General features: G+C 43.2%; 2 protein-coding genes across 21 annotated transcripts in view; one reads left to right on the plus strand and one right to left on the minus strand.

Moving 5' to 3' along the window:
• Nucleotides 1-271: 271 nt before the first annotated feature.
• LIPJ (lipase family member J) lies at nt 272-26,133 on the minus strand. Of its 11 annotated transcripts, none has more exons than XM_077874831.1 (11): nt 26,001-26,133; nt 16,672-16,789; nt 13,162-13,264; nt 12,464-12,581; nt 9,909-10,107; nt 9,169-9,278; nt 8,548-8,684; nt 7,804-7,968; nt 4,075-4,146; nt 1,565-1,636; nt 272-621 (listed from the first exon to the last, which is right to left on the minus strand). In XM_077874831.1, the coding sequence occupies exons 2-11, from the start codon at nt 16,728-16,730 to the stop codon at nt 388-390; spliced, it is 1,269 nt and encodes a 422-aa protein (XP_077730957.1). In that variant the 5' UTR covers nt 16,731-16,789; nt 26,001-26,133; the 3' UTR covers nt 272-387. The 11 variants fall into 11 exon arrangements, 10 of the variants coding, with proteins under 10 accessions (XP_077730957.1, XP_077730955.1, XP_077730958.1 ...); XM_077874829.1 differs by lacking the exon at nt 26,001-26,133 and adding an exon at nt 21,555-21,652; XM_077874832.1 differs by lacking the exon at nt 26,001-26,133 and adding an exon at nt 21,263-21,548 and having other exon boundaries at nt 7,804-7,950.
• The window catches only part of RNLS (renalase, FAD dependent amine oxidase), a 277,156-nt gene continuing 276,311 nt past the window's right edge, over nt 25,861-26,705 (plus strand). For 6 of the 10 annotated variants that reach the window (XR_013366020.1, XR_013366021.1, XM_077874842.1 and 3 more), the window contains exon 1: nt 25,873-26,031. Coding sequence is in view for 8 of the 10 variants with exons in the window: in XM_077874842.1 (XP_077730968.1) it covers nt 25,914-26,031 (118 nt within the window). In the remaining 2 variants the exon portion in view is untranslated. Of the gene's footprint in view, nt 26,032-26,705 lie in introns of all 10 variants that reach the window. The other 4 variants (XM_077874845.1, XM_077874838.1, XM_077874846.1 and 1 more) reach the window with 4 other exon arrangements.

A 26,705-nucleotide genomic window follows, 5' to 3' on the forward strand; every position in this document is an offset into this window, starting at 1 on the left:
ATAGAGAAAAATTAGCTTTTGTATCAGCAAGCTTTCTCCCAAACTCTTTTTATATCTTACATGCTCATATTTCTTTGAAGAAAAGAAAGCAGCTTTCTCAAAAAAAGTCATCCCTTGCAATTGAAAATGTTTCAGACTATGCTTTTAGTCGCTTATATTGCGTGTAGACATTGAACAGCCTGCTTTGGGCTGAGTTACAATCTGTCACTTCCCCCTTATGGAATAAATGCCACTGATTTAACAAATAGAAGGCCCAGGGCAGCAAAACGAATAGGGAAAAAATCCAGACTTTATTTAAATAACTGGGAAAACATACAGAGCAAGAAAAAAATGATTGGATTTTAAGAGAAATTTTATAGCTCCTTCAACACCAAGTACCGTAGTTCTTTATAGACTGCCTCGGATAATGTCAACGATTTCATGGTAAACTTGCTGATATACATCTAATCCGAACAAAAAGTCAATATGATTGTAGTAAGAAATAGTTTTATGGTAAATATGGTGTGTAATTTCAGAAAGCAAATTCTCCACGTCTTCAGGATCGGCCACCAAGTCATTGCCTCCATTCCAAGTTGCTGTTGACACATTCATGTCTGTCACATTATAAAATGGAGGAGTGGCCTAAGTGCAAACGAGTAAAAATAAGACAGAAAATGACACATGGAAGGTGTTCTTTACTAATTTTTAAGTGATGAATTAATGCAATTATTAAATCAACTCAGTCTAAAATAATTACCACTATGGAAGCAATGCATTTGAAAGAATCGTTATTATGATTTTCTACTTAGAAATAGATCAGATACAAATCAAAACGAGACAGTTTGCTCTAATTCAGGGTGTGCAGACATTCCACAGAGATAATTTCACTTTTATTTATAAAGCATGAAGGTATTTTAATCAAAAGTTTCTGTGGCTGTGTAACTGGCAATATGCTTATTAATAAATGGCAAATATTGGCAGTCGAAGTTAAATCTGATCGTATTGATTTTGATCTTTCTACGATCAAAACTCTGGAGTTTTACACAAGCAGACCAGATCAGGCATGGAGTTTAGCGAAGGCAGAAAAGTATGGTGAACAGGGTAACTTTGAAGATGACAGACGGGTTCTAATTCTTCAAGATTTCGGTCATCCTCCTCATACAATTTTTACCACCTTCTCATTGACTTTTATCTTTTCCCTCATTATTATGGGTTTGTCTTATCTTCCCAAATACAGTTAATAGTTTTAGGGTCAAGAACCATATTATGCCTTTTCTTTCTTCTTTAGCCAACCACAGAGCTATGCATGTTATGCACACAGAGTTTCTTCTTGGGGGAGGATGAACTGCTCTACAGCCTGTAAACTTCCCCAGGCTCATCCAAGATATTTGTTGTTGAAACATACAGAAAACCTGGAAAAGCTCATTGGGTTAGATGTGACAATATGGATCCAAACCATGGCGATCCTCATCTGTTGGTCCTTCTCACTCTGTTGTCCTCTCGGACTTTACATGAGCCTTTTTCTGTAGCAACATCCTCTGAACTGATCAAAGGGATCATTTTTAGCCTATACATAATTATGTACCTGATTAAAATGAACCAAGTTCAGAGCAGGGCTGCCCCAATCAAAAGCTCTCAAGTGACTGGAATTAAAAAGCTGAAAGAAAAAAATTTAAAAGCAAGATGACACTCCTTTGTTTGTTACAGTGCAGCTGGTAAAGTGAGGTGCTCATTGGACGTGCGCCCCTCTGTCCCCGGCCTGTTGGTCTAGGTGCAGGGGGACCTCCTTGCTCCTCCCTTCCTCTGTACAGGGCAAGAACTGGGAGGGGTGGGAGGTAGGAGGAGAGGAATCTACAGACTATGACTCTATCATCTTTATATAAATGCACAAATCCCCAAGGCCTTTTACCCTGTTAAAGGGGGCCTGTGTGCTTAGGGCCTCATCAACCTTCCCCAGAAATCCTCAGCCCCACGCAGAGAGGTCAAAAGTGAGTGTCTACTGATGTCTGGGCGGCTCAGTCGGTTGAGCGTCCAACTCTTGGTTTCCGCTCAGGTCCTGATCTCAGGGTTGTGAAATTGAGCCCCGCGATGAGCTTGGTTCTCAGATCAGAGTCTGCTTGAGAGTCTCTCTCTTCAACTCCCTTTGCCCCTCCCCCTGCTCTTTCTCTCTCTCTAAAATAATAAAGAAATCTTTCCAAAAAAAAAAAAAAAGTGAGTGTTGAGGACTCAGTGCCCCAGACTACAATGACACTTCCCTAAACACCCTTGCTTCAAACAACAGTGCTCCAGAGCATGTGCCAGAAGCTACCTCTTGTTTCACCCCCCATACTTATAGCCTCACCACCACTACCTGCTTTGAGCCTACTAGGTCTAATCTGATTGTGTCCATTTTCCCCCCTAATAATGTTTTCATTGCAGGAAGATTCAGAGTCTCAGGTTACCCATCTTCTCCGGGATTCTAATACACCCCGCATTTTACCTCCTCTCAAGTCCTCCCAACTCCTAAAACTCTCTCGACCATCTGGAATTCCATCGTTGGCCTGTATCTTAGAGCCTGCCTATGGGGCTCCTGGGTGGCTCAGTGGTTGAGTGTCTGCTTCAGCTCAGATCATGACCCCGGGGTCCTGGGATTGAGTCCCACATCAGATCGGGCTCCCTACGTGGAGCCTGCTTCTCCCTCTGCCTGTGTCTCTGCCTCTCTCTGTGTATCTCTCATGAATAAATAAAAATGAAATCCAAAAACACAACCCACTACCCAATATCCCAAATCTCTGTATCTTGCTTTTCCATAGCTTCTATCCTCTTCTAAAGTTTTAATGATTTATTTATTTGCTATGTTTATTGTTTACTATCTGTGTATCTGCTACTAGAATGTAAGCTTAAGGAGGATAGGAATATTTATTTAGTACACATATATATATCCTGAGCATAGAATAGTACAGGGCACCTAGTAGGTGCTCAATAAATATTGTTTAAGTGGATGAATAAATGCAAACATTACTTAGATTTTCCTGGCCTAGATATTGTCAGGAATGACCTAAATCTAAAGATAAGTTAAAGATTTTTAATTATTTATCTCAAACAATCACCTAGGAGATTTAAACATTTTTAAATGAGAAAGCCCTTAAAGCATATCTCAGTGGTACTTTAAATTTCTAAGTATTTATTAAGTTTAAATAATACTCAAAATCATCACCCTATTGAACTCTCATAATATTTTTGTTAGAGCATTATTGTTAACTCCATTTTTAAAATTAAGGAAATTGACTTCGTAAAGATTAAATGAGCTTGCCAATGAGGTTCAGAGAAAGGATTCAGTGTCTGATATTTTGATCTGAAGTATACTGTTCTTTCTAGGGTATTATCCTGGCTCACAACATTAAGATGATATTCACATTGGATTTTTTTCATCATCAATATCATTCAACAAACGTTCTTTGCGCAGAACTCTTGGCCAAGTACAAAAGTGAATAAAACTTGCTCATGGTCCTCATGGAGCTCATAACTTAACAGAGGAGAAAGTGTAGTCTAATGAGAGGCGAGGCACTGGGACACCTGTGTTCTAGTCTTAGATGTTTTTTTAAAAGAAATAGCTCTGAGTCTTCGGCCAAGTCAAACGATGAACATGGCCTTGATGATTCCTAGTCTACTATTCTGAATTAACATTTTCTCATTTGTAAAACAGAAAATAACTATATTGCTCTGATCATTGCTTAGGGTTAGAGGACCTAATAGATTATGATATTAACATAATTATACAATTATGCAATCATTTCATTTTTTTAAAGATTTTTTAAAATTTATGTATTCATGATAGACAGAGAGAGAGAGAGAGAGAGAGAGTCAGAGACACAGGCAGAGGGAGAAGCAGGCTCCATGCAGGGAGCCCAACACAGGACCCGATCCCATGACCCCAGGACCACGCCCTGGGCCAAAGGTAGGTGCTAAACCACTGAGCTACCCAGGGATACCCACAATCATTTCATTTTATCCTAAATTTATCATCCTATGGCAATGGCATAACTCCTAGAATGATGGCATAAACCATGAGTAGTATAAATAAAATCATACTAAAATGTACTTGAAAAGTTTTACCTGACTCCAGTGTACCATATTTTGAATAGATGTCCCTGCTGGGTTTTGTGACATATACACATCCATACGACTCTGAGGGGTGAAAAAATTATTTTTATACTTAGCCCAACCAGAGAAAGCATGATGTTCAACATTTACTATACTAAATAATTTCAATAAAATGTAAAATTCTTTTTTAAATAAATAGTATCAATAAAAAGAGATAAAATTTTATTTTAATCAAATACATTTATTTGTATATACAAATAAATACACTCATTGAATGTGTAATTTTTGTATTAATGTAGAAGCTATTTTTGGATTTCTAGGTTATGTAATTGTCATTCCATACAGAAATCAATCAAGACTCTTAGGACACACAGACACACACACACACACACACACGCACTCCTTTTGAAGGCACTGAAGAACTGAAAAGATAGAAAGAAAGAAAATACTAGGAAAAATGGGGGAAAAAAAGAACCACTCAAAAAATCAAAGGACTGAATCCAGTTTTTCCTTCAAGTTATTTGTCAATTGCTGAAGATCTGAAGTTTCATTTTGAGATTAGCTCAAAATCAGCCCAGGGCCTCCCAAGGGCAGTTAGGAGATTTAAAAAGAAACCCTCTCCATGATTAACTGGGGTCCGAAGTTCTACACACTCTCAGAGAAGCCATCAGCAACACAACAGCCTTCACGTCCATCCGTCATCTAGGTTCCTATTGCCTACAAGGTCCCTAGGAGCCTCCCTCAGTGAACAAGACATACAATGTCAATGTTATCCTATCAAAATCTCAGCAAGTTATCTTAAGGATATCAACAAACTGCTTCTAGGACAGAGAGGCAGAAGACCCAGAGCAGCCAACACAATATGGGAAGGGAAGGACAACGTTGGGGCCTGACACAACTTGAAGATGTGCTATGAACCTACAGTGATCAGGACTGTGGTATTGGTGAAAGAAGAGACAAATAGATCCACAGAATGGAACAGAGTGCCCCAAAATAGACCCCCCCCCAAATATAGTCAACAGATCTCTGACAACAGAGAAAGGGCAATACAACAGAGAAACAATAGTCTCTTCAATAAACGGTGTCGGAACAACTAGCTGACCATATGCAATAGGGAAAATAAAAAACAAACAAACAAAAAGAATCGAGATACATACCTCACACCCTTCACAAGACTTAAGTCAAAATGGAACACAGACCTAAATGTCAATCTCAAAACTATGAAACTCCTAGAAGACAATCTAGTTGGCTTTGGGTCTTGTGATGACTTTTTCAATAAAACATCAAAGGGACAATCTAAGAAAGAAGTCACTGACAAAGGGTTGCAGAAGGGGAGAGGGGTAAGGAGATGGGGTAACTGGGTGACAGGCAATAAGGAGGGCACATGATGAGATGAGCACTGGGTGTTGTATTTTGTTGGCAAATTGAATTTAAATAAAATAGTTTAAAGAAAGAAGTAACTGACAAGCTGGACTTGATTAAAGTTAACATCGTCCACTTTACAAAACACAATATCAAGAGAATTAGAAGATAGGCCACAGACTGGAAGAAAATATTTGCCAAAGACATACCTAGGAAGGACTGTTACCCAAAACGTACAAAGAACTCTTCAAACTCAACAATGAGAACACAAACGACCTGATTTTAAAATGGGCTTACGACTTAGATGCTTCACTGAGTGGATATTTAGGTAGCAGATGACCACGGGAAGATGCTCCGCGTTATATGTCATCAAGGAAATGCAACTTAAAAGAGCAATGAGACACTGCTACGTACGTATGAAAATGACAAAAGTCCAAAACACTGACGGCACCACATGCTGGTGAGGAGGTAGAGACATCATTCACCGCCGCTGGTGATGCAAAATAGAGCAACCACTTTGGAAGACGGTGGGGTGGTCTCATAAAATAAAGTGTATCCATAGCATACAATCCAGCAATCACGCGCCTTAGTATTTAGCCAAACAAGTCAAAAACTTATGTTCACACAAAATCTGCACGTGGAGGTTTATAGCGCTTTATTCCTAATTGTCAAAACTTGAACCCGAATGTCCTTTTAGTGAGTGGATAGGTAAACAGAGGTACATCCAGACAATTGAATATTTTTCAGCACTGGAAGTAAATGAGCCACCCAGCCATGGAAAGACACAGAGGAACCTTAAATCTTTGCTACTAAGTGGAAGAAGGCCATCCGAAAGGGCTACACACTGTATAATTCCAACTATATGACATTCTGGAAAAGGCAAAAATGGGGAGATAGTGGTGTTGCCAGGAGTTGAGTGGGAGAGGGATGAATAGGTGAAGCACAAAGGATTTTTAGGGCAGTGAAACTTCCTATGTGACACTGTAATAGTAGATACATGTCATTATACATTTGCTAAAACCCATAGAATGAAAAAAAAATAAAAAAATAAAACCCATAGAATGTGGAAACCCAGAGCAACCATACTGTAAACTACGGATTTGGGGTACTCATGATGTGTCGATGTAGGTTCATCAGTTGTAACAAATGTACCGCCCTGGTGGTAACTGCCCAGCCCAAGCTCATCTAGATTTTGTCCTATGTCATCTTCTTGGAGCTTTCTAGTCTCACATTTCATCTTTAGGTCTATGATCCAAATTTGAGTTAATTTTGTGAAGTATAGGAATAAGGTTTGTGTCTGGGTTCATTTTTTTGCATGTGGATGTCCAGTTGTCCTGATACTGTTTGTTGTAGACGCTATGGTTTTTCTATTGCACTGCCTTTTGTCCTGTGTTGAGGATCTGTTGATGATATTTATGGGGCCCTAGATCTGGGCTCTCTGTTCTGTTCCATTGATCTCCTTGTTTCTTCTTTCACGAACCCCACACTGTGAGGTTTAGTAATAAGTCTTGAGGTCAATAGTATCAGTCCTCCAACTTTGCTCTTTCCCTTCAATACTGTGTCGGTTACTCTGGGTTTTGCCTCTCTCTATAAACTTTAGAAGTCATCTGTCAATATCCTTAAACTAGCTTGCTGGGATTTTGATTGGGATTGCACTGAACCTGTGGACTAAGTTGGTAAGAACGGACATCTTGACAACTTCTCTTTCTTTGAATGAATAAATTGGTTCTCGCTGAGAAATCATTAAATGGTACAGGTGCAGGAGCCAACCTGGAGTCTAATTGCCACAGCTGCTTCTGCTAAATCTGGGTTTTTAATTTAATGTGCTGAACAAGTCTTAGAATGAATGCCTGCACCTGTAACGGCATCTAAGCACAGGCAGCCCGTATGGCCTTGGGAATAGTAGCCTGAGTACCTAAACAGTCTCCCACTCCAGGAATCTTGATGAACGCTGGAAGCGTGTAAGATAACCAGCAGGCACTAATGTTGATTACAAAAGGGTCAACAAGAAAAGGTACGAGTATTAGGAAGCAGGATATAAGGGCAGGACAACTTACATATAAGAAACTTTGGGAAACTAACACACAATAGGAACGGCCAATAAAGATACCCATCATAGCACCTCTCTCTGTCCTCTACAGAGAAAAGACAGGTGTGAACACAAAATAATCCCAGAATGCTAATTCTGATTAGGTTCAGGGTGTTGGTCTAGTCACAAAAGCAGAAAGGCTAAGAATCTATTAGTGTATGTGGATAAATCATAAAAATGACACACCGGGCATGAAGTAAGTACTATTAAGAGTTGCTTTCTAATAATTGACAAAATACATTTCATTTTTTTTTTTGACGAAATACATTTCAAATTCAACTTGTTCTCACCATATTTAAGTTCTCCAGGTCACATCCATACATCATAAACAAGATATCACGGCAAATCTTACCAATAATCTTCAGCGGACACAGCTTTGAACCAACAAATCTTTTAAATGAGGTATTAGGGAGGAAGTCTTTGCTGCCAAAAAAAGTCTGCAAAACAGATTCACTCTATTCATATTTGGAATAATTAATTAAGAAATAATTAATCAAGAAATGGTGTGATGAAGTCATTATATTTATAATCAAATGCACTGTCTCCCATTAGTTTAAAACATTTAAATTAGGGAGGTTCCTGGGTGTGGCTCAGTCATTTAGGTGGTTGACTCTTGATTCTGGCTCAGGTCATGATCTCAGGGTTGGGAGATCGAGACCCAGGCCGGGCCCTGGGCTCAGTGCAGTCTGCTTGTCCCTCTCCCTGTCCCCACCTTCCTGTTCAGTCGTATGCTCTCTCTCTCTCTCTCTCTCAAATAAATAATTCCATAAAATCTTTTAAAAACCATTTAAATTAAGGACAAAACTTGAAAGCAGGAGATAGAGATAAGTTGACTATTGGATTTTCCTTCACAATGAGATGTCCAAAGGTATTATGAGTACTATCCTATTATTCCTTTGTAAAAACAAAGAATCCAGTGTCAATGAAACCAAAAAATTAAATTCATGTGAATATAGTCAAGACCTTTTATTTTGAAAGGACAAAATTATTGTCACTCTGGATTATCAACTATGAGAAGGAAAGGAGTAACATACCTTTATCAATGACCTCCACCTGTATGCCATTTTAATTAAAGGGCTGTTTGAGTTTTTAATAGAAAAAACTGGAGCTAAGGCAAAAAAGACTTTGATTCTTCCAGCGATCTTTGGAATTGTAGAAAATGTTATGAAAGCTGAAAGAAAATAAGACAGAAATGAACGATTCTTACGCAATCACTGGCATGTAAGACACGACATCATGGCAATTAAGAGCGCATTCGGTATGCTCCGACCAATTCATTGACTCATTCATTTCTTAATTCCCTTATCAAACAAGTGCCGATCGCCCAGCCTGAGACATGCACATTGATCACAACATGATGCTGATGATTAGTATTAAAAACAATGCCTATTTTTTATATTCCCCAAATGAATGAGACCATATAATGTTTGTCCTTCTCCGATTGACTTATTTCACTCAGCATCATACCCTCTAGTACCATCCACGTCGAGGCAAATGGTGGGTATTTGTCGTTTGTAATGGCTGAGGAATATTCCATTGTATAAAAAATACTGAAAGGGAATAAAGGGGAAAGGAGAAAAAATGAGTGGGAAATATCAGAAAGGGAACTCTCTGGAGCTCCCCACGCAGCGCGACGACAGTCCCCCGGGGCCTACCGATGCTGGTGCCCTGGGAGTGGCCTACATAAAAGATTCCCTCCTGTCCCGTGTGCCGCATGATGAAGTTGATCGAGGCCGGCAGGTCGTATTTTGCCATCTCGTCAAAACTACAACAGAAAAAGGGAAATTGGAATCCCCTTGCCACTGATGCGATGCTAACACCTGAGGGTCATGACCCGGGGAGGGAAGGAGAATAGGTGGCGCTGGGGCTCAGCCAGCTGGGCTTGAACTCCTGATAGCCACTCAGGCCGGCAGCTCAGGGTCCTGGGATCGAGCCCCCGTCAGGTCTGCACTGGCCGTGGGGTCCGCTGAGATCCGTCCTCTCCCTCGGCCCTTCCCTCCACCCCTCTTGTGCATTAATGTACCTACTGAATAAAGACCTCTGGGAGAACAGAGTCAAGGAAAGAAAATGCCTCCAAGGTAGTCTTATAAAGAGGCTGTTTATTCTACGTGCAGGGAGATAAACATATATTTATAGGTTATGGGGTGAAAGAAAACAGTTGGGGGGGGCCAACAAAATGATTAATGCCAATAAAAGTTACTGCTGAAAAATGAGAAACGCCCTAAAATCACACAAGTACTCTAATTTTCAAGCCAACACTTGCATAAGTCTGTGATGGTCCGTGAAAAGACCTGATGGAGAGAAGACACTTCTATTCTACTTTATTTCATTTGAAAGCAAAATGCAATATTTCACACACTTACAAGGTGAAAAGCATTACTGATATCATTTGTACCTGAAGGCCCAGAATTCTTTGGAATTGGTGTTTAGGTACGTGTGTTTCCGGGACCAGGTCGTCCCTCTGCTGTTCCCCATCCACACGTCATAACCGGCATCTGCCAGAATGAAGCCCAGGCTGTTGTTAGGGAGATTTGAAATCCAGCTGCTGGCAGATGTGAACAGGCCATGCTGCAAGTATACGACCAGCCTCTGAGCTAGGGGGGAAAAATGCAGAAAATTTCTTTTTAAATTTTGTGGTATCTGCACAAGCATCTCCTCTGAAATTCAAGCTTCTAATACACGATGTTGGAAGCTTTAAAGAAAAATTTTAAAATTTTCTACTGTATAAATAGGGTGAATCACCCACGTTTAATCCCATCGTACGTCAGAGTCGTTTAGCACAGATCAATGAAGAATTTTTTCAAGCGACCAGGTGCACGATGCGGTCACGTTTCATTTCTCTCTCCCCCTCCCTCTGCTCGCTCCCTCTCTCTCTCAAACAAAGTAAAATAAAATGAAACAATAAAAACACTCAGATGTATATGAGCGCCCACATTGCTGTCAGATATGTGATTATTCTAATCCTTAAAAGTTCACGTCTCTTCGCGGGCTTCTGAAAGAGAATGAGGAGGGGACGATATATTTGGGATTCCCGTGATCACGGGACGCCTTTTGTCGGTCGCAGGCCTGTGCCCCGGCAGCTGTGCAAGGACCAGGGCGTGACCGGTCAGGGGCGCAGTACCCTTCCAGGGAAGGCCGGACTTGCCCCATCAGCGGCGCAGCTGCGCGGGCGGCCACGGGTGGTGCCACCGCGGCGCTGGCATCAGCTGCAGCGGCTTGTGTCATTCTTTGTTCCCTTGGCCTCCCTCTCGTAGGCTTCCCAGGAACGGGGCCTGCCACCCCCGGTAGCCCTGTGCTGGGTGAAGCGAGCGGGATGTGACAGACCCAGGGTCCAGGGAAGGCAGTAGGTGCGCCCTGCTGTCCTGGGGCCGCACCTGCCTCCTCCCGGGCAGCGGGGCTGGGCTGGCTGCCCTGGGCACCCCTTCCAGGTGCTCCTCGGAGCTGCCCCTCCCTGTGCCCCCCCAGCCAAGGGGCAGCCCCTGAGCCCACCAGAGCATCTGCCCACCAGTGGCCTTGGGCAATGACTAACCCGTGCAGCGATGCCACCCGAGCCCCCCGGCTGCAAGGTGGGGCCCTGGGCCCGTGCCTCCTGCCCTGCCCTGCACCCGCGGGCTTTCTCCGACGACACAGCCGAGCGACCGCAGGCGCCGGGATCCTGTCTCCGGCCTGGCTTCCCGACGGCTCCGAAGCACCCCGCTGTATCTTTAAAACTACCTTTCCATATGTTATTATAGTATTCGTGAAATCAGGTCAGACGCTGAAAAATGATGACTATGATTATGTCAGACCTAGGCGAACGTTTTACGTCCAGCCGCCGTGACCTTTATATGGACACAGAATGACCTTGATCGAAGTTGCTTCAAGTTAGCATCTTCCCTGAAATGCACTTTAATGTTTAAAACGAGAACTTAAAAGGGTATTTTATGCTACGAGAAACATTCTTTTCAGGGAGACAATCTAAAGAGAAAGCCTAAAATAAAATAAATAAATAAATAAATAAAATAAAATAAATAAATAAAATAAAATAAAATAAGAAAAGAAAAGGCTGGCTTTTATTTGAGCAATTAGATGAAGAGGCAAAAGGGATCAGGACGCTCTGTGCTGGGAAGCGGCCGATACTGGATCACAGCCCTAGTGACGAATGGAGGGCCTGATGCTTGTGAGCACACCTGCGGATGGTGATGCACCTGTCGCGGGCCAGGGGAGTGCGGCTGCACCACCCGGGCCCCTCTGCCATTACTGGAGGAGCCGGGCAAGGCCAGGCCGGGAAGGACACTCTAGCCAGCCATTTATCAGACCTATGGAGACTGGGGCCGGGCACCACGTGTAACCCTTCGCAAAACAAAGAGATGTAGAGAATCCCTACGTGTGAGTAAAGTGGCCAGAGAACGCTTAGAACAGCTTGTGTTCCACGACGCTAAAACCAGCCTGTCAACAGGAGGCCACGAGAATGGTCCCTCCAGAAGGGAGGCACATAGGGCTCCCGGGGGGCTCGGCGTCGGGCATCTGCCTTGGGCCCGGGGCATGACCCGCATCGGGCTCCCCGCAGGGAGCCTGCTTCTCCCTCTGCCTGTGTCTGCCTGGGTTTCTCATTAATAAATAAATAAAATATTAAAAAAAGAGGGGGATCCCTGGGTGGCTCAGCGGTTTGGCGCCTGCCTTTGGCCCAGGGTGTGATCCCGGGGTCCTGGGATCGAGTCCCACGTCGGGCTCCCTGCGTGGAGCCTGCTTCTCCCTCTGCCTGTGTCTCTGCCTCTCTCTCTCTCTCTATCATAAAAAAATTTTTAAAAATCTAAAAAAAAAGAAAAAGAGAGAGAGAGAGGCCTGTAGAGACATGTCTGTGCACGTAATCTTTACATCCTTTTCTTGTCCAAAACTCACTGAGAGGAAATGGAAAAGTTAAGAACCCCAGGCCCAGGGAGTCGCCAGTTTGTCAGAATTGAATCTTACTTGAGTTGTCATTGTTTGTCTTCCCGTAAGGAATTCTATAAAGGCCGAGGACGTAACCGTCTTCAGTTACAATATCATACACTTCATCCGGGTAGCCCCAATAGGAAATGATTTGGCTCTTGATAAAGAGAAAAAAAGAAGCTGTTTAGGATAAGATAGCTGGTCCGTAATGTAACCTGATGCCAATCTGACCTATTAATGTAATAATGGACCTTTGTATTGTCTCTCAAGCTCGGGATAATTTTTTTTCCTGCTAGTTTGCTGATCCGTTCAGTAGCAGCTATTTTAGAACACCTGCCAAACATCAGTCCTACACATTACTAGTTTTCTAACTACTGATCACTCAGACTTTGACCCACTCAGCCATATGCAATTTTAAAATATACGTTGACCCACGAATGTTTGCATGTCTATGCTCATAGCTGAGCTTAGATCTGAAATCTGTGTGTACGTGCATGCACGCAAAAGGGAATTTCTAAGTCCTCCATAAAGGTGTTTGAATATATTTCCATATATTTTCATCCGGGGATGATATAAGGCTGAAGGGGAACCTGGCAGCTACAGAAGAGTAATGGGGACTATTAGTTGACCCGTATGGAAAGATTTAAATGCAGGAATATATTAAAATAAAAGCCCCCTCCCCCCAATTAAGGAGTAGCGTTTCCCAGCAGCTTAGCATTTATTTCCTAGCAACTTACAATGTTCATGTTCACTTCGGGGTTCCCAGATCGAAAGACAGCTTGGGTAGTTCCCAGAAGGAAAACCAAAGACATCACTCCGAAAAGGAAGGACACGTGGGACCTACAGAGAGAAGGAGATGCTAATACTATTAAAATGGCAGCAAGTGATACCATTCGACTGTTGAACTAAATCTCTGAGTTAGGGAATATCTCCATTTTCAGGTCAGAAAACCAAAGCTCTGAAAAATTAACTTGTCCAAGGACGTACAATGTGTAATTGGCAGCAAGATTCCAATTCATTCCTGCTTCAGGCCCAGATCCATGCTCTTCCCACTACCCTCTTTTGTAGCACAAACCCCTCTGTGGGGTTTCCATTGTAGACCTGTTTAGCCTAGTTCCAAAAGCCTTATCCTACATTGTAAGTTGATACCTGAATTAATGATGTAATAATACTTACCAGACTAATATTTATTTAAAATATATTTAAAGGTTGTTGGTTTTTTTGGGGGGGGGGGTGGGGTGGGATGGGTGAAGAGATTAGGAAGCTTGGATGACTTAACTTTTATCTAGCCTCTCAGCATCTAGATTTTATTGCCTACAGAAATGGGAATTTTGACAAAATCCTAAATTCTGGGAAGCTGGTAAGTTCTTTCTAAAAAAGTAAGAAACCAGGGAACCACCAAGGTCACTACCCACATTCTCTCTCCAAAAACATGGATCTCATGACCTTGTACAATAAACCAGGCACTATACCTGGAAGGGCATTATGCAGAGTTTATAAAACGTCTGGCTCTGCCACTCACAAGCTTTGCAACTTAAAGGAAGTTGCTTAACCTCTCTGAGCATCAGTTTCTCCACCGATAGTATGTGAAAAACAGCTACTCCTCTGGGCTGTGATAAAACTTAAATTTGGTAAATGTGAGATGATGGTTCGTTAGTAGGATGCTAGTCACATAGCTGACATTTAATACATATTAGATTTCTTCACTTAAGAGAACAAACGAACACCAGCAACTTAGAGAAATAATTTACATACAAATAATTGTGTGTGTCTTTCCTATACATTTTGTTAGGTTTAGTCTCCAGTGCGATAATTTAACAATTTGCTGTAAAGTAGCTAGACTTGAAAGTTCTAAACTCCATGTATTTGCTAATTGAAAGCTTTCATTTATGGAAACTGGGCTTTCCCCCTTTTGGTCTAGGTTTGTATTGCATTTGGTATAATGTGTGCGCTCTTTAGGGAAGGAGAAAAGCAAATTTTAAAACATTATCACCAAGTTTTTCTACCAGAGAAGAGAGAGAAATTTGCTAATGTAAGTGCATAAGAAAAGCATTTATAACATCTGCAGCCACAATCTAGATACTCTTCTTTGGAGATGTTCTTGGAAAAGTGCTCGTCGGGTGGGTGGCAAGGCTACTTGGTTCTCCAATCTCTCTAGTTTCTTGGAAACTGTCCATAGTAAACCGATACTGAAGCTCACTGTGTATACAGGCCTTGTTTCCTAGCAGAGAATTTAAAGTTCTTCACAGTGTGGCTGGAACAAGTGCAGCATTTATCATCCAGAATGAGAAACTTTTGAAAACGAATGGACATTAATAATTAACTTGGAAAACAGGCGTAAACTGAACTGTCAGAATATGCAGGGCTTATTTCTGGCTCTCTTTTCTGTTCCCTTGGTATGTGTCAGTATTTATGCCAGTAAGACACTGTTTAGATGATTGAAGCTGTGTGGCAAGTTTTGAAATCAGTTAAGTGTGAAACCTTCAAGTTGGTTCTTTTTTTTTTTTAATTTTTTTTTTAATTTTTTTATGATAGTCACAGAGAGAGAGAGAGAGAGGCAGAGACATAGGCAGAGGGAGAAGCAGGCTCCAAGCACCGGAAGCCCGACGTGGGATTCGATCCCGGGTCTACCAGGATCACGCCCTGGGCCAAAGGCAGGCGCTAAACCGCTGCGCCACCCAGGGATCCCAAGTTGGTTCTTTTCATTGGAATTCTTAACCCAAGAGATTAGTACTTTTTTTTTTTTTTATTGTTCCATCCCACTGATACATATTGAAAAATGCATGTGCTCGGTTTTCTGAAGCAGACTTTATAAAAAGTGTCATGGATACAGTTGTCAAAAATCACTCATATGCATATGCAAATGCTAAGAATAATGGTCAGCTTCCATAACTCTTGAAAGAAATAGAAAACAATGAGTCTTGTGATTTTTATCCAAGCTCATTCATTGAGTCATGGATGATTTTTAAAAGATTGAGTGTATTGTCAACTCTAATTCAAGACTGCCCCGAAATAAAATTAAAACTTATCAACTATCCGGTAGTCAAAAAAAAAAAAAAAATGATGGCAGTGTGCCTCAATCTTTTCTCATCAATATGATGGAGGAAAAATGCTCATTTATTACCTTATTAATGTACTACAAATTATGTTTAAGTGGAAGCTTTCTGTAATGCTTATCAATAATAACGACCTCATTTTCCTAACAGGAATCAATGTGTGGATTTATTTCTAACTAATAGCATTATATAAAGTAGCTACAAAAAAAAATTGAAAGAACCCTTTGTGTGATACTGATAAATTTAGAGTTTCTTTTAAACTCTAAGATGAATATAATATTAATAAGACTAATTAATGTAAGCTTTCAAATTAACTTAATTTTGGACAGGTGAATTTTTAAATTGATATACTACTTCAAAGTCAAATTAATTCTCCTAAAATTTTTGTAATTGTCAAAGTAGATGCAAATTTGTAAGAAAAATAATTTATTGGTAGTGAATTCGGTTGCTGAACAACTTTGAAATATGATTGAACACCTTGGATATGTGACATTACTCTTTTAAGCATGAATTTTATGAAATCTGAACACAGACCAAGTATGTCTGATAAAAAATTTAGCTCCCAAATTGACATTTTTATAGGAGTAAATTACACACTGGATTTTAAAGGCTTAAAACAAAAAATGTAAAATATCTCAATAATTTTATAATACTTGCATGTTGAAATGATACTCTGAATATAACAGGTCACTATTAAAGTCACACAGATGTTGTAGAATTAGTAATTCCTACCCCAATAAAGTGTTACTGTTACCTGCAATTTTGTACCTAATACAGCGGATTATCATTATTATGTCATTTTAAGTCGATCACCATAATTTTCCATTTATGCTGGCTGTCTGGTGAAATACTATTCCGTGGACCAATCACTGGTGCTTTGCTCTGTTTAGGGCAAACTTTTATAAGATATTAAAGATGAAAGTAGAATGGAAAAATTGAGTTTTGTACAAGAACATTAAAATTCAAAGCAACTAAGACTTTAAATAATCATTTTTAAAGATTATCACCCAGTTAGCAAAAGTACTTAAAATATGAAGGTACCAAAATCTGTATTATTAATAACACCCAGCTATTCTAAATATAATTCCCTAAAAGCTGGTTTGAGGGTTATTTTTCTTCAGCCTCTGGCATTAAACTGATTAATTTGACTCTAGATCTACCCCACAACAATGAAAAACATTACAGCCATACCTCTCTGTTCTTGGTGATTTTAGGTGCTTAACATATGTATCTTCAAAGTAGTCAATCATAGCAAAATTTTAGCAAAAGTTGCTAAACAGAGTCATAAGGAAGCCAAAAAAATATTATTCTAGAAGAAAAAATAAAATGAAACTTTAACTTCAGTGCAATATCAAATCCAACCTTCTATCATTTTTTAAGCTACTTTCCCATATGCAAAATGAGAGCACATTTACAATGGTTATTAGGGTAGTTTCTCACTGCCTTCAGTTTGAAAAAAACAAAATTACTAAGACATGATTCCAATGCTCTGAAAAACCTGAAATAGGTTTCTGTTCTTCCTCCTGGCAGTTACTGCAGCAACAGCAATGAGTTTTAAGTATATATGTATGGTTGGTGTAAAGCACATCAAATATAGAAGCAATAGTCTTAAAAGTATTGCTAAGTTTTGAAGATTTATCCCTATGGACAACATGAGCAAGTTTTAAATTTTTTACTCAAGCCATATGATAGGAAGAATGACATTATTTGAAGATGGGCTAAAATCATCTTAAAATGTATATTGTAAACCCTAAGGAGATCACCAAAAATGTCTTAAGAAGTATAAATAATAAGCCAATAAAGGAAATTAAATGGAATAATAATTAATGCTCAGTTAAACCCAGAGAAGTAAAAAGGAGATAAAGAACATCTAAGTGCAGCAGCAACTTGGTAGATCTTAATCAATAATCACCTTATATGCAAATGGTCTCAGTACACTAGGTAAAGACAGAGACTGTCAGATTAAATTTTTAAAAAGCAGGACTGAACTGTGTGCTCTGTACCAGAAATTCATGTTAAACACAGATACTTAAGTTAAAGGGTAGATCAAAATATACCAAAAGAAGGCTGGACTAATTATGTTAATTTCAAACAAAGTTGAATCAGAAAAAGGAATGCTAAAAAAAAAAGAAAGAAAAAAAGAAAAATGCTATTATAAAGAGGAAGTTTCCTAATGATATGGAGTCAATTCTCCAAGATGACACAATAATCCTAAATGTCTATATCTCTAACAACAAAGACTTAAATATATAAGGTAAAAACTGATAGATCTGGGAAGAGAAAGAGATAAGTCTGCAACTATTTTTGGTAACTTCAACTCTCCTTTTTTGGTAATTGGTAGAATGAGTAGACAATAAATTAGCAAGGATATAGATAACCTGAAAAATACTATCAACCAACTTGAGTTAATTGACATGTATAAAACATTCTATACAAGAGCAGAATACATATCCATCATCACTATACAAGAAACATTCACCAACAGTCTGCCCCATAGAAAAGACCCATAGAATCCATACAAAGTTCGTGAGCCGTAACAAAACTGAGCTAACAGTCAATAATAAGAACGAATCCTAGAAAGTACACAAATACTTGGAAATTAAGTAACACATTTCTATCTAAATAACCTGTAGTTCAAAGAAGAGCAAAATTTGAAAATATTTTGTATTAACTGACAATGAAAATACAGCACATCAAAATTTGTGAGATGCAGCTAAGCTGTACTTAGAAGACAATCTATAGCAGTGACTGCTTATGTGAGAAAATAACAAAGATAAGAAAAAATCAGTAGCTGAAGTTCTACAGAAGGAGTAGGAAAAAATGCCCAACTCTCAGTCTTCCCCTAAATGAGGTCTATTTGCATACTTCAAAAGCTTCAGCCTGAGGGTCAGGTTTCTAATTTAGCAGATGTGTAGGGGCTGACTGTATCCTCCCCAGAGATCATGGAAGTGTCTGGGCACCTCCCCTGCTTTCTCTCTAGCCCGCTGCAAGTAGCCAGTATCTCCCCAGAGGAGGCTGGGACACATATCTAGCACCACAGCTCTTGTGGTTGCCTCTTGAGGGACAGGCCTCTGGATTGTTTGGCTCTGATAACAAATGGGATTTACTTTTAAAAACCCCACAGGACAGTAGCAAACAAAGAAAAAATTCTTGATGGGCTCACAAACAACCCTCTCCTTTCTTATATACCCAGGCCCAGTGTGGAGGAAACAAGCAAAAATGCCCATCCACCAGTTTCTCCCTGGAAAAGGCCTAAATACACACTTTCTTAGTTGTTGCCTAATGGTCTGGCTTGTATCTGGGCACAGACTATGATCCTTCTCTTTAGGATAGTAATGGTTTTGGGATGGTCTCAACTACTGGGAGACACCACGAACAAATAAAGTGGCTTGGGTAATCACAAAGGATATTCAGAAGTATATGCTGGGATTATCGATGAGGTTCATCTCCTATAATGAGAGCACTGTGCCAAGACTAGGAGAGGCAGCTATTTCATCTAATGCACAGAAACCAATAGAGAGAGTCAAGGAAAATGAAGAAACACAGGAAAATATTCCAAACCAAAGAATGAGATAAAACTCTAGAAACAGATCTTAATGAAATGGGGATAAGTAAGTAACAGTCATTAAAAAAAAAAACCAGTGATAATGATAAAGAGATTTCAAATTAAGTCATAAAGATGCTCCCCAAGATCAAGAGGACAATGCATGAACAAAGTGAGAATTTCAACAGACAGGAAACGTTAAAATGTACCAAACATAAATCACATAAAGGAAGAATATAATCATTGAACTGAAATATTCAATAGAGAGTTTCAACAGCAGGCTAGATCAAGTGGAAGGAAAGATTAGTAAAGACAGGGCGGTGGAATTCATCCAATCAGAGGAGCAAAAAGAAAAAAGAATGAGAAAGATTTAGGATAGTTTAAGAGTTTATGGGACACCAGCAGGTGGACCAATATACACATTATACAGGCCCCTGAAGAAGAAAGAGAGAAATGGGCAGAAAGCTCATTAAAATAATAATAATAATAATAATAATAATAATAATAATAGCTATAAATTTACATAATCTAGAGAAACAGGCATTCAGATCCAGGTAGCCAATAAAGTCCCCAAAGAGATGAATCCCAAAAGACCCACACCAAGGCACATTATAATGGAATTGTGATAAATTGAAGACAAGGAGAGAATCTTAAAACAGTAAGAAAAAACTTGTTATCAATGATGGAATGTCCATAAGACTATCAGGAAATTTTTCAGCAGGTCAGGAGAGTGGCAAGAAATATATATTCAAAGTACTGAAGGAAAGAAGGAAGGGAGGAGGGAAAGAAGGAAGGAAGGAAGGAAGGAAGGAAGGAAGGAAGGAAGGAAGGAAGGAAGGAAGGAAGGGAGGGAGGGAGGGAGGAAAAAAAGAAAACCAAATCCTGCCAATCAAGAACATTCAACCCAGCAAAGTTGCCCTTCAACATTGAAGGGAAGATAGTTTTCCAGAAAGTAAAAGCGGAAGGAGTTCATCACTAGATGGGCCTCATGATAAACATTAAAGGGACTTTTTCAAGCTGAAATGAAAGGAGGTTACTAAGTGACAGGAAATCGCATGAAACTATAAAATTGATAAGGTAAATATATAGTTAAATCCAGAATACGCTAATGTTTCATGGTGGTGGGTAAATCTTGAGATTCCTTCTGTAAAGTTAGTAAGGAGCAATTGTGAGAGATACGGTTAGGAAAGGAGAGTCTGCTGGACACAAAGCTTTTTACAGACCTATTAGTAAAAATTCCTTTCAGCGGCCGAGAATGTGGAAATTGGCTTCCTTAAAATTACAATTGAGTTACCACTTAGAAAATCTTCATTTACTCATCAAATGCAGTTGGAGGACTCCTGTGCACCCAGTTGGAGGACTCCAGTCCCATGCAATTCTTCATTTCCTTCTGCAATAGCCTCCCCCTCGTGCTCACCCAGGTTTTGCCTGAAGGCGTCCCAGGTGGAGAGCTACCTCATGCAGAAACACATTCCATTTTAAATGCATCTACTTAAAAACATTCCTTAAACATCTTCTTTGAGTTAAATCAGAATCTACTTTCTTATAGTTTTTTTCCATGGACTTCAGTACGCTGATACGTCCAATTATTTTTGTCTCTTACGGTCTTTAACCTATTTGAAGATAGTCTTCATGTTTTCCTAAAGTTTTCTCCAGGCTAGAAATCTCTAACCCTCTTACCTATTCAAATAAGGTCATCTCAAGCCTGCTTACCATCTTGGACACTTTTCTTCGGAATGGCATCAGTTTCTGAATGGTTCTCTTAAAACCACTGAACGCAGTTTTCTAAATGATCTGGCCAGTGTACGTGGTGTGAGACCATCCCCTCTCTCGATCTGCACATGCTGATTCACTCTTCATGGCTTAGGTTTAGATCTACTTTTTGTCTCGACAGCTCTCTTCTGCTGTTAACTCATCATGAACTTAAGGCCAAGTAAAATTCTTTTTTTTTTTTTCTTAAGTAATCTCAACACAGGGCTTGAACTCACCACCCAGAGTTCAAGACCTGAGCTGAGATCAAGAATCAGATTTTTTTTTTTCTAAGAATCAGATGTTTAAGTGACTGAGCCATCCTGATGCCCGAGGCCGAGTAAAATTCCAAGCCCTCTTTCCCTGATTCTGTAGAATTATTTTCTAGATACAAAGGTAAGTGTTCTAATAACCTTGTCCGTTTTTGTTGCGTGATTTAACAAAACTAAATAAATAGTGACGTCTATTGAAATCTCTGAAACTCCTCACCTTACACCAACCCTGTGAGGCTATTCATCTTGATTTGATGCCATCTAAAAACTGCTACGTTTGCCATCAATGATTATCGAAGTTATCAGTAACACAGCGAGGGCAGACGGAGCTGCGCGTCATAGAGTAGACATCCTTTGTGGACTGGCATGATATTTTCATACTATTACAGTCATATCATAATATTAAAAAAGCACTCTCTGAGAAAGTATTTTCAACACTGAAACTGCCCCCTTGGAATTACCATCCCGCCTACCCTGGCATAAGCCTGACCCTTGAAAGGCCTGTATACCTTCTAGGCAGACAGCCCGGGAGCTCTGTTTCTGGGAATTCTAACTCTGATTCTAGTTGCCAGGGTTACTCTGTTGACTCTGACAATGATGCTGCCCCTTGGTGTGGAGATTCTCGTAACAATACATAAGTAAGCAGGTAAGAAAGCAAGAGAACTTGTAAATGTGATCAACTGACATGCAGAAAACAGAGCAGGTCAGTGCACTAGAGAGTCATGGGGTGGTTGTTTTAAGTCAAGTAGCTTAGAGAAGGCGCCTTTTAGGTGACTTTTAAGTGGGTCTTAAATGAGAAGGAACAACAACAACAACAAAAAAAAAAAAAAAAATGAGAAGGAGCCTGCCTCGCAAGGATCAGGAATAGAAAAGAGGAGAAAAGACCAAGGTGGCTAGGAAGAGTAAATATAAACACACCCGTCCTGGCTATTTTGCAAACCTACGTTCTTTAGTTGTCATTTCCAAATTTCCCAGAAAGATACAGTATCACAGTAACCAACCATGGACCCCAACCCTGCAGTTAGAGCTCTGCTAACCCATTCTGGAGGTTGGGGGTGCACGTGAAGTAGTCCCTACAGACTACGGTAATGAGAAGCATGCCAAGCCAGCATGGCTACCTCTATTCAATGGTCGTAACAACCCCAAATTCTATATAACGTTCTATTTTTTAATTTTTATTTACTTTTTTTAAAAAAGATTTTATTTATTCATGAGAGACACAGAGAGAGAGAAGCAGAGACACAGGCAGAGGGAGATCCCACAGGGAGCCCGAAGTGGGACTCGATCCCGGGACCCTGGGGTCACGCCCTGAACCGAGGGCAGATGCTCAACCCCCGAGCCACCCGGGGGGGCCCCTCTCTACAATGTTCCAAGAACATATTGTTGATCACACCATTAAAGGAAAAGGGTGAAGAACTAACGCCAATGAACAGCTCCTGGAAATACAAGTTAAAATTAAAAAAAGCATTTGCTGAACACTCCAGAACTGCGGGAGTAAAGGTTTAGCACCTTTGCTCATGCAGGAGCATCAAATAATTCAGTCAGCACAGGACACGTGACGACAGCCAAGAGAAGTCAGAAACGTAGGTTGGGGGGATCCCTGGTGGCTCAGCGGTTTAGCGCCTGCCTTGGGCCCAGGGCGTGGTCCTGGAGTCCCGCGTCGGGCTCCCTGCGTGGAGCCTGCTTCTCCCTCTGCCTGCGTCTCTGCCTCTCTCTCACACATCTCTGTGTTTCTCATTAATTAATAAATAAAATCTTACCAAAAAAAAAAAAACCCAAAAACAAATAGAGAAGCAAGAGTCTTGAAAGTATTGCTAGGTTTTGAAGATTTATCCCTATGGACAACATGAGCGAGGTCTTAGTTTTTTACTCAAGCCATATGGTGGAAAGTATGACATTATTTGAAGATGGGCTAAGATCATCTTAAAATGTATATTGTAAACCCTAAGGAGACCACCAAAAATGTCTTAAGAAGTATAAATAATAAGCCGATAAATGAGATTAAATGGAATAAAATAAATGCTCAGTTAAACCCAGAGAAGTAAAAAAGAAATAAAGAACATAAGCGCAGGAGTGACTTGGTAGATCTTTATATATATATAAACTTACTTTTTATTGGTGTTTAATTTGCCAACATATAGAACAACTTGGTAGATCTTTTTTTTTTTTTTTTTACAACTTGGTAGATCTTAATCAATAATCACCTTATAGGCAAATGGTCTCAGTACAATGGGTAAAGACAGAGACTGTCAGATTATTTAATTTTTTATCAGATTAAATTTTTAAAAAGCAGGACTGAACTGTGTGCTCTCTACAAGAAATTCATGTTAAACGCAGATACTTAAGTTAAAAGGGTAGAGCGAAATATACCAAAAGAAGGCTGGACCAATTATGTTAATTTCAAACAAAGTTGAATCAGAAAAAGGAATGCTAAAAAAAAAAGAAAGAAAAAAAGAAAAATGCTATTATAGATAAAAAGAAAGTTTACATAATGATACGGAGTCAATTCTCCAAGATGACACAATAATCCTAAATGCGTGCTCCCTCCAGCTCTCAGTCTTTAAAAAACAGAGTGTAACAATTGCTCGAATTTAAGAACACATCCATCCGGTGGTGATTCTGGTCAAAATGCTACGTGCCCACGAGTGTGCCCTAACGCAGGCCCCGTGGATGGTTTCTGGCGGGAGTGGAAGCCGGAGGTTCTGGTGTGCAACTGCACGGCCTTGGGCTTAGGAGACAAAGGGCAAGAGGCCAAACCCAGAGGACTGACAGTCTGGCAAGAGTGGGAAAAGGGAAGGAATTGAGGAGGACCATGAGGTTTCGGGATTCGGAGATGAGGAAGCAAGAGGCGATGGTGGACGGGAGCAGAACAGACTCAAAACCCAGGGGGAACCTGCGTGGGCCGAAACCCTGATGCCGGGTTTACGGGGCTGCAGTGCTGGTGGCACAGGGCAGCCGAAGGAGCCCCTCAGGTACCCTTTCTGGACAATTCCAAGATCCTAGAACGTGGCTGGGACACCTCTTAGATGGTCCACGGCTTTCAGGCAGGGACTGAGACGCTTCCAGCTACCAGATCAGCTTTACTTTCTTTTTTTTTTTTTTCAGCTTTACTTTCTTTCATGACAAATAAATCAATACAGACGGCCTTTACCAAATATCTGAAACTAATAGAAAAACGCAAGTGCATCTGCTTCCTCTCATGATTACCTAACACGGCACGGGCACTCGTCTCCGCGTGTATCTACAAAACTCTGGGATTTAAACTCTGGGATTTAAACTCTGGTTTCGTAGCAAGTGTTTGAGCACCACAGAAGGAGTCATTTTCTATACATCCGTAAATATCCGAAGGCCTATTTCCCCAGCAGCTTCAGGGAGATGCTCGCACACCCATAATCCGGTCGCTCGAGTCCCTGCACACTCCAGTGTCCCCAGTACCATCGAGGTGGCCGCATTTTTACAGAAATGTCTATCTATTATTTTCTCAAGATCAGAGTGTAGGCCTGGTACGTCTCATTGAAAAGACCCAGTTTTAGGATTCTTGGAGTATTATCAGACGGTGCCCCAGTTTGCTCACTATTTGCCTTCTGTCCTGTGCAAGTACGCATTTCGTGGTGCTGTGTTCAGCTCCTTCTTTTATTCTTAGGGGCCTTGTACAGACTCTATGGGATTCATCTGCATTTCCTTCTGGCTCTTTTCCCACATGTTGGGAGCATCGCTCTACCGCCCACTCCATGTAGGGCCACGTCTTCGTGATGGGGACATAAAGGAAAACCTGTGGCTCCTAAACGTTCTTCCTGGCCCCACGGCAGCTTCCCTGCTCCTGCTGGCGGCTGCGCAGGTGCTGGCGGCCGGGCGGCCCCTGGGCTGCAGCCGGGCGGGCCTGCTCTTTGCCTTCGGGCCCTTGCCGCCCCCCTGGGGGCCGTGGGCTCGCGGGGACCCTCCAGGGCGACGCTGCGGTGGAACCGACCCCGGGGCCGCGGGGACCCGGCCTCCTCCCTCCCCGCAGCCCAGGCACAGGCCTGCCCCCAGCGCGGTGCTCTGACCCGGGGGGGCCGCACCACCTGGGCCCCACAGCGCCGGGATGGGGGCGGCGTGACCGGGTCCCCGACGAGGCCCGCAGCGGGGTCCCCAGGAGCCGGCGCTCCCTCTGCCTCTCTCATGAAGAAATAAGTAAAATGTCTAACAAATATCGCCGCGGCTGTGACACGCAGACATCACTGCACCCACTGCGCAGGGGGGTCGCACAGGGCCCGGCAGGTGGCAGGTGGCAGGTGAGCCGCTGCGCTCCCGGAGGGGGGACCTGCACCCCCGCCTGCCCCTGCGCGCCCGGGGCTGGCCCCGCCTCCCGGGTCCCCGCCCCCGCCCCCTCCCGGGTCCCCGCCCCCGCCCCCTCCCGGGCACCGCCCCCGCCTCTCCCGCCCCTTTTGAAGGTCCCCTCCCCGCCCCTCCCCTCCCGGGCCCCGCCTCCCCCCTCCCCTCCCCCATCCTCCCGCCCCTCCGACCTCGTTTCCAGGTCCCCCCTCCCCCCCGTCCCAGGCCCAGCTCTTCCCGCCTCTCCCCCTCCTGGGCCCTCCCCTTCCCTTCCCCCTCCCCCCCTCTCCCCGTCCCAGTCTCTCCCGGGCACCTCCGGCCCCTCCCGCCCCCTTACCAGGTCCCGCCCCGCCCCTCCCCTCCAGGGCCCGCCTCCCCGCCCCCGCCCCTCCCCTCTCCCTCCCGCGCCCCTCCTCCCCCTCCGCTCCCCCATCCTCCCGCCGCTCCGGCCCCCTTTCCAGGCCCCGCCCCGCCCCGCCCCTCCCCTCCCCTCCTCCCTCCCCCCTCCCCCCTGCAGGCCGGCCGCCGGGACCGCGGGGGGCCCTGGAGCCGAGGCCATGGCGCGGGCGCTGGTGGTGGGCGCGGGGCTGACGGGAGGCGTGTGCGCTGCGCTGCTCGGGAGGGAGACGCCGCGGCCCGCGCACCTGACGGTGTGGGAGGAGGCTGCGGCCCCAGGTGGGTGCCCGGCGGGGGGGCGGGGAGGGCGAGCACCCGGTCCAAGCGCCCGCGTCCCCGGAGCCGCATGCGCAGTGCGCGCCCGCCCGCGTGACCCGAGCCTCGGACGGGGGGAGGGGGAGGGGGACGGGGAGGGGACCCCGGGGCGGCGGGAGTGGGAGGAGCCCCGGGTGGGGGCAGCGGGGGCGGGGGGAGGAAAGGAGGGGGCGAGGGGGAGAGCGGGAGGAGCAGGGGGAGTGGGAGGAGTGGGAGCGGCCCGGTGGAGGAGGAGCCCCGGGCGGGCGGGGAGGAGTGTGGAGGAGCCGGTGCTGGAGGAAAGGAAGGGGTGGGGGAGGGAAGAGCGGGAGGAGCCAGGGCAGGAGGAGCAGGGGGAGTGGGAGGAGCCCCGCGGGGTCGGGGAGGAGCCCCGGGCTGGGGGAGGGGGTGCAGAGGAGCCCCGCAGGGTCGGGGAGGAGTCCCGGGGTGGGGGAGGGGGTGCGGAGGAGCCCCGCGGGGTCCGGGAGGAGTCCCGGGCTGGGGGAGGGGGTGCGGAGGAGCCCCGCGGGGTCGGGGAGGAGTCCCGGGCGGGAGGAGGGGGTGCGGAGGAGGCCCCCGGAGTCGGGGAGGAGTCCCGGGCTGGGGGAGGGGGTGCAGAGGAGCCCCGCGGGGTCGGGGAGGAGTCCCGGGCTGGGGGA

Source organism: Canis aureus, chromosome 27 (assembly GCF_053574225.1).
Source record: "Canis aureus isolate CA01 chromosome 27, VMU_Caureus_v.1.0, whole genome shotgun sequence".
In the NCBI taxonomy this organism is placed as follows: Eukaryota; Metazoa; Chordata; class Mammalia; order Carnivora; family Canidae; genus Canis; species Canis aureus.

Coding starts and splice junctions, on each gene's coding strand:
- LIPJ (XM_077874831.1), bottom strand. CDS start 16,730: ATGATTGACTACTTTGAAGATACATATGTTAAGCACCTAAAATCACCA. Junction 10,108..12,463: donor GACAAACAATGACAACTCAA/GTAAGATTCAAT, acceptor TTTCCCCCCTAG/CTCAGAGGCTGGTCGTATAC. Junction 7,969..8,547: donor GGTGGAGGTCATTGATAAAG/GTATGTTACTCC, acceptor AAATATGAATAG/AGTGAATCTGTTTTGCAGAC.